General features: G+C 34.5%; 1 protein-coding gene across 23 annotated transcripts in view; it reads left to right on the plus strand.

Moving 5' to 3' along the window:
- RIMS1 (regulating synaptic membrane exocytosis 1) overlaps positions 1-14,442 on the plus strand; it is a 494,117-nt gene that overhangs the window by 75,988 nt on the left and 403,687 nt on the right. For 22 of the 23 annotated variants that reach the window (XM_040473893.1, XM_040473902.1, XM_040473900.1 and 19 more), the window contains exon 2: positions 3,321-3,401. The exons of the other annotated variant lie outside the window; for it this stretch is intronic. In XM_040473893.1, coding sequence (XP_040329827.1) covers positions 3,321-3,401 — 81 coding nt within the window. The remainder of the gene's footprint in view (positions 1-3,320; positions 3,402-14,442) is intronic. 23 annotated transcript variants of the gene reach the window in all.

Consider the following 14,442-nt stretch of genomic DNA (forward strand, 5'->3'; position numbering starts at 1 on the left):
GAATTAAAGACAGTTGCAAAGAATAAGAGGTCAACCCCCTTGAACTCCTAGTCTGTTTGTTGATCCATAACGATTCTGGGAAGTCAGCACTTTGGCAGGGTTTGTGGCCTCCTTATGTCTGGCTGAAGGAATAAATCATATGTAGAGGAAAAGACTTAATTGCTACAACATATTGAAATAGTGTTGTGTTTGTTGTGTTTCTTAAAGTATGAGGAGGTCTGTATTATTATAAGTTTAATGCCTAGGAGATAATAGAACGTGCTGGTACCAAACAGTTTCTACATATTAGAACCGTCAAAACTATTAACAGTTTACCCCTCCAAACTGTGATAGGCCAGACACAACAATTCCAATTATGATTTTAAAGAAATGTTAATCCAAAAAAGAGAAATATTAATCTACACAGGCTACCAAAAATCTTATAAGCGTATTATATTTTTTTATGTACTTTTTTTTTAATGTTTATTTTTGAGAGAGAGAGAGGCAGAGTGTGAGCAGGGGAGGAGCAGAGAGGGTGGGAGACAAGAATCTGAAGCAGGCTTCAGGCTCTGAGCTGACAGCACAGAGCCCGATGCGGGACTTGAACCCACAAACTGTGAGATCATGACTTAAGCCAAAGTCAGATGCTTAACCAACCGAGCCACCCAGGCACCCCTATTTTTTTTATGTTTCTTATGAATGTATCTGAGCATAGGGGTTTTTTAAAAAATCTTTTTTTTCTTATATCTAAAAAAACTTCACTAAAAACATGCCAAATTAGAAAATGTAGGAATATTATGGGCGCCTGGGTGGCTCAGCTGGTTGGGTGTCCAACTTCGGCTCAGGTCATGATCTCACAGTTTGTGAATTCAAGCCCCGCATCTGGCTCTGTGCTGACAGCTCAGAGACTGGAGCCTGCTTTAGATTCTGTGTGTGTGTGTGTGTGTGTGTGTGTGTGTGTGTGTGTGTGTGTGTCTCCCTCTCTCTCTCTCTGCCCCTCCCCGCTAAAGGTCTGTGTCTCTTTGTCTCTAAAAATGAATAAACATTAAAAAAAATGTAGGAATATATTACCATAGTTTAGAATCCCATCAGATTGGTTGAATAATTAGCAATCTGAAATAAATAGTTTTTCCCTCTGAAAACACAGATTCAGTAGCCAGCTATATCACTGTAGTCCTGTGGTCAGAATACATGTTAGTATGAAAAATATGTTGTTTATCTGCTTTTTAAAAATTAAGTGTATTAATTAAGTATATTCAAAATTATATCTCATTGTAAATACTAAATGTTTTTAGTGTGATGTATTTGTTTTCATTATTTAATATTTAAAGTTCAGAAATTCAAATAAAGTTTTATTTGAAAGATTATATAGTTGTACAGACAGAAGCAGTATGTCAGCTATTGTGCTTTTACACTAAAACCACTGGTTATTTGAAATTAGTTGAGAATTTTCATACTCAGATGTGGTCTTTCACTCAGATTAAAAAAAAAAGTTTTGCTTAGAAACCTATCTTTACTGCTAGCTGATAGTCCACATTTATTACAAAAAAAGTTACTTAAAAGCATATCTAAGGAAAACTGTAATTAAAGTAGCTGATTTATTTTATTTCAAAATTTTGTATTAATACCTGAAACTTTAGAGAAAAAAAAGAAATGAACTAAGACAGAAGGTTGCATATGGTTTCTCATAGATATAATTCTTCAAAATTTTTTCCAAAGTTGGTGATATTTCCGATATTTTAACAAACCAGTGCATGTAGATTAAATATGCTAAATGTACTATTTTTACTTGAGTGAGAATTTCTAAAGATTTTCCAGTGCAATGAAATGTAACTTCCTGAGCATTGTATTTTGTATAAGTTAGACTAACATTTCAGAGCTCAGAAATCCCAGGACATTATTTCTTCCTAACAAGTACCTTCCTGAATATTCCCTTAACCTTGATGCCTAAGGGGCTTTTTTCTTCCATGAAACCAGAACAAGAACAGAAGGCTTTGTGGTTCCTGTGGATGTTTTTGACTCCTCTCTTGACCAGTCCATTAAGAGTTTAGCATCAGTTCTTGAAAAATGCCACATTTCTTTACTTTTATCCTAGGAAGGAAGTATACTGAGGCTTTGAAATGGTACCACTTTCTTTTCTCGTCATGTTACATATTGATTTCTAAGTCTTACTTGATCTTGTTTGGAATGAGCAGTATGTGTGTGTGCACGTTTCTGTGCGTTGTGTCCACGTTTCCCTGTATCATTTCTTTCAGAAGTGGAGAATTTTGCCATGCAGCTTTTAGCTCTGGGAAAAGTTTATCTGCCACTGCCTCATCAGCGATCCACTTCTGGAATAACATGACTGGCCTTAAAAATTAGTAGTGTAGTCAAACCTCCCAGAAGCCTTTAAGGAAGTTGTGAAGAACGAGACTCAAGTTTGAGAATGTTGGGTCCTGAGGGGCTTTCCCATCTAGCAAAGTCTAAGATGTGGTGTCTCAGCACTATAACCAAGCATTCCCTATTAAAAGCAATATTTTTAAAGCTTTTGGGGTGAAGGGATATCTGAACCATCCAAGGACAGCCTCAGATGGAGTGTTTTTTGGATTTCTGCCAATGAATCCCTTCAATGCTCAGTATGCCCTGTTAATAGGGTGAGAGCATCTTCTGCTGCCCTTTAGAGCTCTGTTATATTGCCTGTCCTCTGCATTTATGTATCCTGTAATGGAGGACTCAAGACACAAAGAGCTTTTATATATTTTTCACATTGTGGAGGTATTTTCTCTATGTATTGTACACACACACACATACTTTATATATGAACATTTCCTTCTAAGTCTTTCTCTTAATTAACTTGAAGGGGATTTTGAACGTAGAGAATATCTTCAGTCCTGTTCGATCTCTTTTTGATAAAGGAAAAAACCTGTGTGGTAAGGAATAGCATGAAACAGGAGTCCATATCTTTTAGTAAAATAGCCACAGAAAATCCTGCCCATCTTTTAACATATCAACACAACAGCTGTTCATATTTTTAAGCTTTCAGATGTCATCACATGGTGAAGCCAAAGCTTTCAGTAGCATTTCTTCTATGGGGAAAACTGCTGACAATCGTTTTATTGGTGCTAAAAGGAAAATCAAATAAGGAGTCTAGCACAGATTTTATTTGGGTACAACTGAGCTCTTGAAAGTCTGAGTCAAAAATACCCAACTCTAAGAGCTTTTCCAGGGCCTCCAGGTTAATATAGAAGGGGCTTACAAAGATTTTCCATTAGACTGTGTTTTCAGTACCGTGTTTAATTTCCAGGTGTGTTCTACCCTTTTTATAATTAATAGTGCGTTGTGCTGTCTATCATGCGCCCCAGGTGTGTTGTCAGGGACATGGCGAAGCCTGCTGCCTGCAAAACACCAAGAAATGCTGAAAACCAGCCCCACCAACCTACACCGTGAGTATGGCATTAGTTTTATTGACTGAAAATGTCGTCTCTTACACAGATCACTGGTTACGGATTTATTAATTCCCATTGCATGTGGGAGTAAGATACTCTGACTACTCGTGTATGTGTAATAAAAAGGCTATATTGAATCAGATAAAATTATCTGGAAACATGAGCTCTGTATTAAGTACCTTTGTTAAGTGATGTTTCTAATGCCATATTGGAAGCATAAAACTAATTAGAGGAAAGGGACACACTTTTAGGGGTTCCAGGGTGGCAGAAATTCTGTACCTTTTGGATTTAGAATCCAAATTCTAAATGAGCTGGAGCTGTGAGCTGGAGTGTGAGCTGGAGCCTAGGCTTTTAGGGACATAGGAAGGCAAGGTGCAGACAGGGAAGGATCCTGCAAGTAAGGGAGGTAGTCCACTACCCACCCTCACCGTATTACTTAAAGGCACGGACAATCTAAAAGAGCAGATTGTCCATCTAGTTTCATTTTTATTATTGCGAACTCAAGTGTAGATATTAGTGAAGAGTTAAATGACCAACACAAAAGGGAAGCAGGAAGTAGAGAGGAAGCCAAATAAGTAAATTCTGAGTTGTGAACATGGATTTTGATGAGATAAAATGTCAATAGCTTTAAAATTCTGCAGAGTAACAGGATATATTCAGTCTTCTGAATAGAATTATGCTTTTAGTAAGAAAAATTAAACATTCCCTTAACATGTCTCAGCAGCGGCAATACTCTGCAGAACAACCATTACAGCCAAGTGGTTACTATTGGTTTTCATCAAATACCTTTGAAGAAATGTGTCCTAAGAGTGATTTTCTATAGATTTCTTTAGCTGAGAAGTCTTTGAAGTAAACCAAAATAAAGTGATAAAATTGTAAAGAGTAAGAAGATACATAAATTTTTGTTTAATTCTGTTGCTATGACAAGTTTGTATTAACATTGGCAAAGACTAAAATTAAATAAAACATTTAAATGCTTATAGTTTATATATTACATTCAGTCACAAATCATTTAAAATATTGGTGTTTTAGGAAAGGAAATTTTGGTGAATAAATTTCAAGAGGCCCAATAGATCAATTATAGATTTTATCTCAATAAGTATGCTTGAATATCACCTTCTACATTTAATCAGTACTTTTCAAGGAATAAAAATAATTTGGATTTAAATGTAGTAAAACACGACTTGTTTTGAAATTGTACATTGAAAAAAAGTTGGAAGAAGTACTCTTAATGATATTGCCATGTTTTGTTTTTTTTTTTCTATAAATGTTTCTGCTTTAAAGCCATTTTCCTGCTGATGGAACTTTCCTTCAGAATTCATGGAAGCTTATGAGCCCTGCTTCCTATCTTATGTTCTAGGCATTACAAAATGTTTTACTTTATATTAGGATTATATTAGAATTCAAGCTATTCCTGGGAAAGTTCTTTGGGGAATTAATATTGATTTTAAAATGTTATATTCCACATATTGAGGTTCCATTTTAATTGATCCCACTCATTTTAATGTCTGTTTTAAATTGGAATTATTAGATACATAACAGCAATTGTTGTACTTCCCAACACGATTTTAGATGATTTTCTTTACTTTGTTTTTAGTTTCCATAGACTTAAGAGTTGTAGAAGTCCATCCTAATTTATCTTTCACCTAGTGGAACTTTCCTGGTGGTCCTTCTGAGTATAGTAGCCAAGAAGAAGCAACTGTAGTCCTTTTGAATCCTCTATTTTGACAACCTCTTTGTTTACCTGAACTTTTCAAATTAAAATAGTGAACCTCTCTTTAGGTAAATTGAACAATTTAAAGTTTGCAATCCATTCCTTATCCTGCTGATTCTCTATAGTGTGTTTGTAATTTGAGCTCTCCATATCCACACGTGTGCCTATCTAGGTTGATAAGAAAAGGCAATAATAAACAGCGGGGAGGGGCAGGGAGATTAAGGATGGCTTTAACCTGCAGGTGAGTGTTTTTAAATTTGTGAGTCACTACTTATCACTGGATCTGAAAATCAATAAAGGCTACTTTTTTGTTTGTTTTAATTTGAATGGAATAGAAGAGATTAGAAGAATCCAAGAAAGCATCCTAGGTTAATATTATAGGATGAATTTAGATTTATGTGTATGATAACTGGGTAAAAATATAAAATTTAATACACACTATAGTTATAAGGATGCACTAATGGGTTTTAATTGGGAGAGTGGCTTAGTCAGATTTGCATTATATGTATGTGTGTAGGTATATAAAATATGTATTACTTTGACAGAAGTGAGAAAAATGAAATATGAATGTGATGTGGGCAAAACTAGGAATAAGCAAATCAATTAACAGACAGTTGTAATAGTCCAAAGAAAGATAATGATAAGCCTTTGACCTATAGGAGTGGCAGAAGGTGTGGGAAGGAAACATTTCAAGAGCTGAGTAAGGAGTCACATTGGCATGCTTGATTGTCAATTGAATATGGTTTTGTAAAGAAAGAATTTAGAGGGACTATCATATCAATTGTTTGGTAATTAAGGGGCACTGACTGAAAAGTAGAATTAAAAAAGCTAAGTAGGTCTAGGTAGGTAAGCTGTGAGGAGTTTGGATTTTGATATAATGATTTTGTGGTACTTGTGCTATAGGTCTATAGGTCCAAGAAATAGTTGGGTATATGAACCTGAAATAGTTAAATGGAAAAGTAGATGACATCACCAAAATATATATAGTTACAAGAAAATAGCATAGAGAGCCCTAGGTAAAATTAGTGCATAATGAATGGGTAAAGGAAAAGGATCCCATGACTCCGCTGAGAAATAAAGAAATAGAAGAACCAGAAGCCAAGGTAGTAGAGGGGCTCAAGGGGAATCTCCAGTAGTATCAAATACAGCAGAAAATCAGTTAATAACTTCAGAGATAAAAAAAATATCCTTTGAATTGTCCATATAGAAGTAAGTCATTGGCGGCATTTGTTATAGCAGTTTTAATATATACGTGGGTGGAAATACTCTATTTCAATAGTTGTGAGAAGGAAATAAGAAGTCAGGAAAGGAAATGGTGATTGTACATGACTTTTTCAAAATGCTTGACTGTGTAGGAAAAGAGTGGTAGGTAGACAGGAAGTAGGGTGGCTATACTTATGTTACTTGGTGCATTCTATTTTGCAAGTCTAGATTGATGCATACACATATCAATATACTTTATATTTTTGATAACTGTGTATAAACTATCCAAAGATTCTTTTTTAGTTATTAGTAAAATGTCACTTAGTCATATTTTAGACATGCTGCATAAGTTGTCATCACTTAACCAAAGTAATAAATGTATCAAAAATAATGGTGAAGTTCAACAAATTGAGTCCCTCAAGTGTAAGTATAAATGAGACAGAATGCCTGTCTCTTATTAAGGGTTTTCTCTCAAGTTGGAGGTGGCAGTTACATAATCAAATAAATTATAATACTACAGGATGAGTGCAATATGTTAAAAAATGATTTATTCTGTTTGGGGTTGTTGGGGTCAAGGAAGGATTTAAGAGCCTGCAATAGTTAATATGGATTTTGAAAGATGGATAGTTCAGTAAGTAGGCAGTCTTGGAATACAGTTTTCCAGACAGAGAGAACAGTTGCCCAAGGCCCAAAACACCAGGTGGTGCTGGGGTAATTTAAAACATGTGCTCAATACTGGAACCTGAGCACATGTGTGTATATGTATTTGTGTGTTATGTGGTTGTGTGGGTGGATAGGAATTCATATGTGTAGGGGTGAGTGTGGGTTTTGTGTGTAAAAGAGAAGACAGAAAGGAGGTAGGAAGTGGTGCATCAGAATCTCTGGAGAACAGGACATTTGTCTAACTTGGAAAAAGTAAATAATTAATTGTGCCTTCTCTTAGGTTTTATTTTTAATACTGTATTTTGAAATTTGACATACCATTATGGGGTTTTGAGTTTTTCAAAGTAATTATGGAATTAAAAAGTGTGAGGAACTCTTGTGTATACATCAATATCTGTCCTAGGTGTTAGCAGGAATAAGTAGGAGAGATAGGAGGTAGGGCAGATTTGAGGAAATTTTCCAGGTAGTATAATTAGAGTATAGTGATTCATTAGATGTAGTAATAAAACAAAGATGAGAGGAGATAACTCACTTTAGTTCAAGAGATTAGGTGAATGTGATAAAATTAAGACGAGAGTTAATTTAGGCATGAAAGCAAGTTTAGATTTAGCATTAGATTTATGTATTAGTAGACAAAGATCTCTCCAATTGAAACATTCAGAAGACAGTTGGCTATTCGTATCTCAAACTCAGGAGAGGGTTAGATGAGATATACTAATTTGTGAGCAATTACTTTATAATAAAAACCATTAGGACAACTGAAATAGCATGGAGAGAAAGTATAGAGTTGGAAGGAAAGACTGCAATCAGCAGTGTAGAGGGTATCAACTGTACTGCAACAAAGAGCAGAGGAATTAAGTAAATTATGAAAGATCATGCAAGAACAAACTTGTCCCAGTTTTCCTGGCACTATCCATGCTTTAGTACCGAAAGTCCCATGTCCTGGAAATCCCCCAAACTTACCCCCCAGTCCTTGGAAAATTGGAATGGTTGGTCACACTAGAACTGAAGTTGGAATTTGCAAGTAAAAATCCAGAAAATGAGGGTATAAAGGGAAATGTACAAAGGGAAAAAAATGCTTAGACAATGTTTGTGTTATCAGGTGGAAGGTGACATTATCAGGAATAAGTTGAATCCATAGAGGTACATGTATCATAATTCAGTCTTTCTTGTTTTGCTTTGTCTTTGTTGGTGATTGCCTACTTTTTAAAATGAACATATAATTCACATACCATATATACAATTCACCTTTCAAGGTGTGCAATTTAGTTGTTTTCACAAAATTGTGCAATTGTCACTTCTTTTTAATTTGAGAACCTTTGATCATCCCAAAAAAGAAACCTACTATCCATTAGTAGTCATTTTCCTATTCTCTTTAAAACTCAGTTCCTAGCATTTCTCAATGGATTTGCCCCTTCTGGAAATTTCATATAAATGGAATCATACGGTATATGGACTATTTATGACTGGCTTTACCATTTAGCATGATATTTTCAAGATTCATCCATGTTATACATGTGTCAATACTTCATTTTTCTTATTGCCAAATAATACTCCTTTGTATGTATACACCACATTTTTGTTTATCCAACCATCATTTAAGTAGACCTTTGGATTGTTTCCAATATTTAAGCTATTATGTATAAAGCTGCTCTTAACATTTATGTATAATTTTTTGAGTAGACCTATATTTTCAGTTCTCTTGAGTATAAACCTATGAATGAAATTGCTGAGTCATGTGGCAGCTGTATGTGTACATTTTTCAGGAATTGTCAAACTGGATTTCAAATCAGCTACACCATTTTACGTTGCTGCCAGCAATGTAAAAGAATTCCAATTTCTCTACATCTTTGCCAACACTTGAGCTTGTTAGTCTTTTTTGTTATAGCCATTCTTGTGAGTGTGAATTGTATGAATGGGTTATCTTATTGTGATTTTGATTTGATTTCTATAATGAATAATGATGTTGAGTATCTTTTCATGTGCTCATTGATTATATTTCGCTTCTTTGGAGAAATGTTGATCAAAATCTTTTGTCCATTTTTAATTGAGTTATTTGTCTTTATAGAGTTGTAAGAGTTCTTTATATGTAATGGATACCACATCCTCATCAGATAAATGATTTGCAAATATTTTCTCCCATTTAGTGAGCTGTCTTTTTATTTTCTTGATAGTACCTTGAAGCACAGGTTTTTAATTTGATGAAGTTCAAGTGATCTATCTTTCCTTTAGTTACTCATGCTTTTGTTGTTATAGCTAAGAAACTATTGTGAAATCCCAAACTCCTTCTTCTTAGGGTTTTATAGATTCAGTTCTTATATTTAGGTCTTTAATCCATTTTGAGTTACTGTTTGTATATGGTGTGAGGTAGGGATCCAATTTCATTCTCTGGTACATTGGATATCTAGTTGTCAAAAAGTGGTTATAGCAGACATACATATCTTGTTCCTTATCCTAGGAAGAAAGCCTTAATTTCCCTATTAAATATGATGTTAGTTGTGGAGTGTCAGTAGATGTTTTTTTTAAATTAGGTTTTGGAAGTTTCTTTCCATTTCTAGTATCTCGAGTGTTCATGTCATAAAAGGATATTGGATTTTCTCAAATGCTTTTTCTGCATTTATTGAGATAGTAATGTGCTTTTTGTCCTTTATTTTATTAACATGGTGTACTGCTTTGATTTTCATATGTTGAACCAATCTTGCATTACTGGGATAAATCCTATTTGGTTATCCATTTTACATCTTTCTTTATTTGATTTGCTATTATTTTTGATGATTTTTGTATATATATTTATAACTAATATTGGTTTATAGTTTTCCTGTGATTTCTTTGTCTGATTTTGGTATCAGGGTAACACTGATCTCATAGAATGAATTTAGAAGTATTCCCTATTATTTCATTTAGAAAGAGTTTGTGAAAGATTACTGTAAATTTTTTTCAGATGTTTCAGAATTTACCAGTGAAGCCATCAGCTTCTGTGAAAGCTAATGGGAAGCTATTTGATTACTTAAATTCTGTTTTATTTGAACATTTATAATGATTCTTATAAATGTGTATGAAATCCTCACATCTTCAGAAAAGCTCATATTCAAAAGTCAATTCTATATAATCCTTGAACCATTCATGATTTGGGATTATTGACACTTGTGATTTCTAGTTCCTAGAAAATAAATTTAACTCTGTTGTGTGTATGTGTGTGTGTGTTCACATGTATGACCAATTTCATCATATAAAAATTACCAGTGTAACCTTAGAGTCTGGGTTCAGTATAGTTAAGGAATCAATCAGAAGGTGAGATTCTTTGGTTTGGATTTCTCTGATTACATTTGGAAAAAAAATGAGAAATTGGTTTTGGTATGAGTTTGTTGTTTTTGTTTTTGTTTTTTTTTTTACTTTAAAAAATTTGTTAGTCATATGTTTGTAAGTTCTGTAATTAATTATCAATTTAATTTATTTAACAAAAAATGGATTTAGGTTCTAGGTAAAATTCAAATTACTGAGTCCCAGGATTTTATTTTGCTATTTTGTTTTTGTCCTTTCTACTTCTTCTTTTCTAGAAATGATCTCTCTATGCAGTGGTAATTCATATCCTGGACTGGATCATTGAGCACCATCTGCATTGAAGCTTTTGACATGGACATGTGTGTCACACATACTCTTTTTTTCCCCCTTCTTCACAGTTTCAGATGAGTCAGCCTTGAATTGACAGGGAGGCTATATCCACACTTTTTTAATAGTCATACTTTTTCAGATCTCAAGGGCATGCTTTTTTTCAGCAATGACAATCTTTGTTCAGATTAATTGTAACACAGGGACTTCTGAGGACCAACATGTATGGGATCAGAATGAATATAATCATGTAAATGTGGTAACTTATATTTAACCTAATTTTAAAATAGTGCCTTGGGAATAAAAAATATAATGAGGAAAATATATATTAATATATATGCTTTTCCCATAATTTATGTTAAATATACATATATCTTTATACTTGATTATATCTTTTCTCATTTAAAATCACATATCTAACATCAACATTATATCATATACTAATTAACAGAGTAAACAGAAGCATGTCCCTGAAATTATAAACAGTTGGACAGAAGCCCATGTCCCTATGTCAGTATGCCTTTAAGCTTTGCATACCAGACATGAACTTCAGGCTGTGTATATTAAATGCCTAGAATTCTGTCTTGCCATAGTAGTGGATTGCAGAGGTTCCATGGATAATGTAGAAAATTGGGCAGCCCACTGGCAGACTGTCTACCACCCCAGATACAACACCATCATGAATACAGTGATTCTTCTCAAAAACCTGGGAGAGGCCCTGTGAATGCTGGAATCTAGCCTGCTTTTCCCTAGTTGACCTGATCTTGCCCCTCTGCACCTCCTGGGCCATGTGGTATTCTCTGTTCCTGAAGCTTAGCAGATTTTGTACTCAGCCTTTTCCAAATTCTCTTAAATTCTCAGTTCAGGTGTGGTCTATTCCTTCAGTAGATACCAGTTAAATCAGCTTTGGAAGAGAAGGTAGCATTGAGGAGAGGGGAAGTAAACTTCTTCAACTGATAGAGATTGTGCAGTAGGTGAAGCAGTTTGCTGCTTGCTTTCTAATGAGTCAGGCTGTTCATTCTTCTTTCAACAAATATTTATGTAGTTTGTACTGTGTGTAGAGCCCAGTGCCAGGCACTGGATATGATGATGGATAAAGTAGAGTCCTTGTCCTTGTAGAACTTAAGAGTGTGGGAGGAGAGAATCTAAACAAAAACACAGTTTATAAAACTCTTCATTTTTAACAAAAGCCTAAACTGAATCTATGTAGTGTTAGAGAACTACACAGGGGAAACTATTTAGAGAGCATGTTCAAGGAAGACACTGAGAAGAGATGATATTTAGGGAGAGATTTGAAAGATGAGGAGTCAGCCTTGTGAAGAGCCAGAAGAAGGGAATTCCAGGCAGAGAGGATGGTATGTGCAGTGCATCTTAAATGGAAACCAGTGTAGCCTGGTTAGGGGACTAAAAGAAGGCAGAAAAATGTGAGGAGGAGGGCAACAGATGAGACTGATGAGATAAGCAAGAGTTATATCTTAGAGACCTCTCAGATCTCCAGATTTTATGTAAACCTATTGAAAAGGCCTTGAAGCAGTTGGAAGAAAGGAGATTCATGATCCAAGGTAGTGTGACAAGTGGGTTGGACGAGGATAAAAGAACCTTAGGAGGCAGTTGTGGTGGTTTAGGCAAAACATAATGGTGGCTTGGACTCTGCTGGTGGCAATAGAGATGAAGCAAGTGGAATTAAATGGGTTTGGTGAAGTTTAGTGGAATTTAATGAAGTTTTAGAAGCAGTGAAAGACAAAAGGAACTTCTGGTGTATAGTGAAGGGAGGGGGCTCCAGGTTATATGTGTAATCTCAATAATAGATTGAAAACATTGAATGCATAATGTGCAGGAACATGTTTTCTCATAAAATCTTAGCATCGTATTATGTACACAAACATAAATGGCATATATAAGTGAAAAATTTAGAAATCTCAGTTGTATTACTTTAGGTAAATTTGTATAGAATTTCAAATATTGATGGTAAATAATGATAAAAAGTAAAATTGAGTAAAAATTGAAACATGATTAGACTTTGCCATTTTAAATGTTCTTTGTGATTTTTTTTCACTGTGATAATCTGTTGGGAAAGATTTAATAATTTTGTAGGTGTTCTACACTACAGGAAATATTCTAACATATATACTAGATAAAAATATTGCTCCTTTTTTGAAAAATATCTCATTTTTGAGTAAAACTCAGTCAAGAAGAAAGGGAATATTTCCATATTCAAAGGATCTTTTAGCTATATATTTTATCATGAATGAAAAATATTATTCAGAGATAAGAAGCCTCTTCTGTACTGTTTTAAGCCATATGTTTACATTAAAATGTGATGAGTTTTATTTTTTTGCAGTTTTTTTTGCATATACAATAAAAAGCGTTCATTGTTACAGTCTATATTTCTATTACCACCTATAGTAGGGATCATACTGAGCGGGTAATATTAAAAAGATAAAAGTTCCAAAAAAATATGTTTTTGTCCTTTAGAATAAAGTCGGTACAGCCAGTATCTTGGAAATGGAGAATACTAGGGATGCTGACATTTCCAATTCATGGTTATAATTAGGAAGTGACAGATTTTTTTTTAAATTGTGTGGCTTTTTAGTCTTCATTCTCTATATGATTTTGTGGTTTATGCAAATAATTCTATGCCAGTTCATTGAGTCTTATAAAGGCCCTCTTTCTGCTGTAACTATTTTAAGATAATATTGTTTTCATCTCTGTCTGAATGCTCCCCGAAGAAGGTGCCTTCTTCAACTTCTTGGGTATTAAAAAAGTTTAGTTCTGTAAGAGTAGACCCATAGTGGTTTTATGTGTAATAGTTATTTTTCATGGATCTTAATTATTCATAAATTACTTTCACCAGTTACCCCTTGTTGACTGAACTAGGTCCTCTGTTAATTATGCTCTAAACAGTTTTTATTTTGGTGACTCTAACCCTGGAGAACCTTGCCCATTGTATGCTATCTAGGTCTTTTGTTCCTATGAATAGAGGGGGTTTTAGCTAAAAGCAATTTGTTTCCTCCTGTATGGAGCATCTGACTAGAATCCTATTTTTTTATTATCTTGTTGATCCTATCAGGAAGCAATTAGGGTCACCTTTACCTTAGGCCTAGGGCCAGCCCCAAGCAACTAGCTCAATGGATCTTTATCTTTTCAGCTTTCTTTGGCCAATCTTAGACCATGTGATATTTGATATTGATATTTTAAGGAGATTTTCTGAAACACTAAGGCTGTTTCCTGAAACACTAGAAGCCTAAGCAGACTTTTGTTTGAGTTCATTTAACGTCAGCTTTAACTCAAGTCACATGGTATGAGCAAAAACTGAGTTTGATGATCAGTGCTCTTGGCCTGCATATGGCAGACTCTTAAGACATGAACTTTGATAGTAAATTGTCCCAGGGTCACTCAGCAGGAAAGAGGCAGATCTAGGTCTAAATCCAGGTATCTGGATTCATAGTATAGGATGGATTCACAATATCCAGATGACCTACATTACGATTAAGAGGAATTTTGCAATTCTTCAGTAAATAGTAAATCCTAGTATTCAGGGTTTGAACCAAATATTTTTAGTTCTTGCTCTGGTACTCACTTGCTGGGTGACATTAGCCAAGTTGTTTACCCTCTTAAATCTTAGTTTTCTCCTCTGGAAAATAGGAAGAAAATTGTTTCTAGTTATCTCATAGGAGTTTTTGAGGATGAAATGAGATAAAGTACAGAAGAGAATTGTGTATATAGTACTGTATAAATATTATTCACATATTCTGAAGTAGCAGTGTGGGGGGAATGCCTGGGTGGCTCAGTCATTTAAGCATCCCACTCTTGATTTCTGACAGGTCATGATCTCATGGTTCGTGGGTT

The sequence above is a fragment of the Herpailurus yagouaroundi genome, unplaced genomic scaffold (assembly GCF_014898765.1).
Source record: "Herpailurus yagouaroundi ecotype Mexico unplaced genomic scaffold, PumYag 139, whole genome shotgun sequence".
NCBI lineage: Eukaryota > Metazoa > Chordata > Mammalia > Carnivora > Felidae > Herpailurus > Herpailurus yagouaroundi.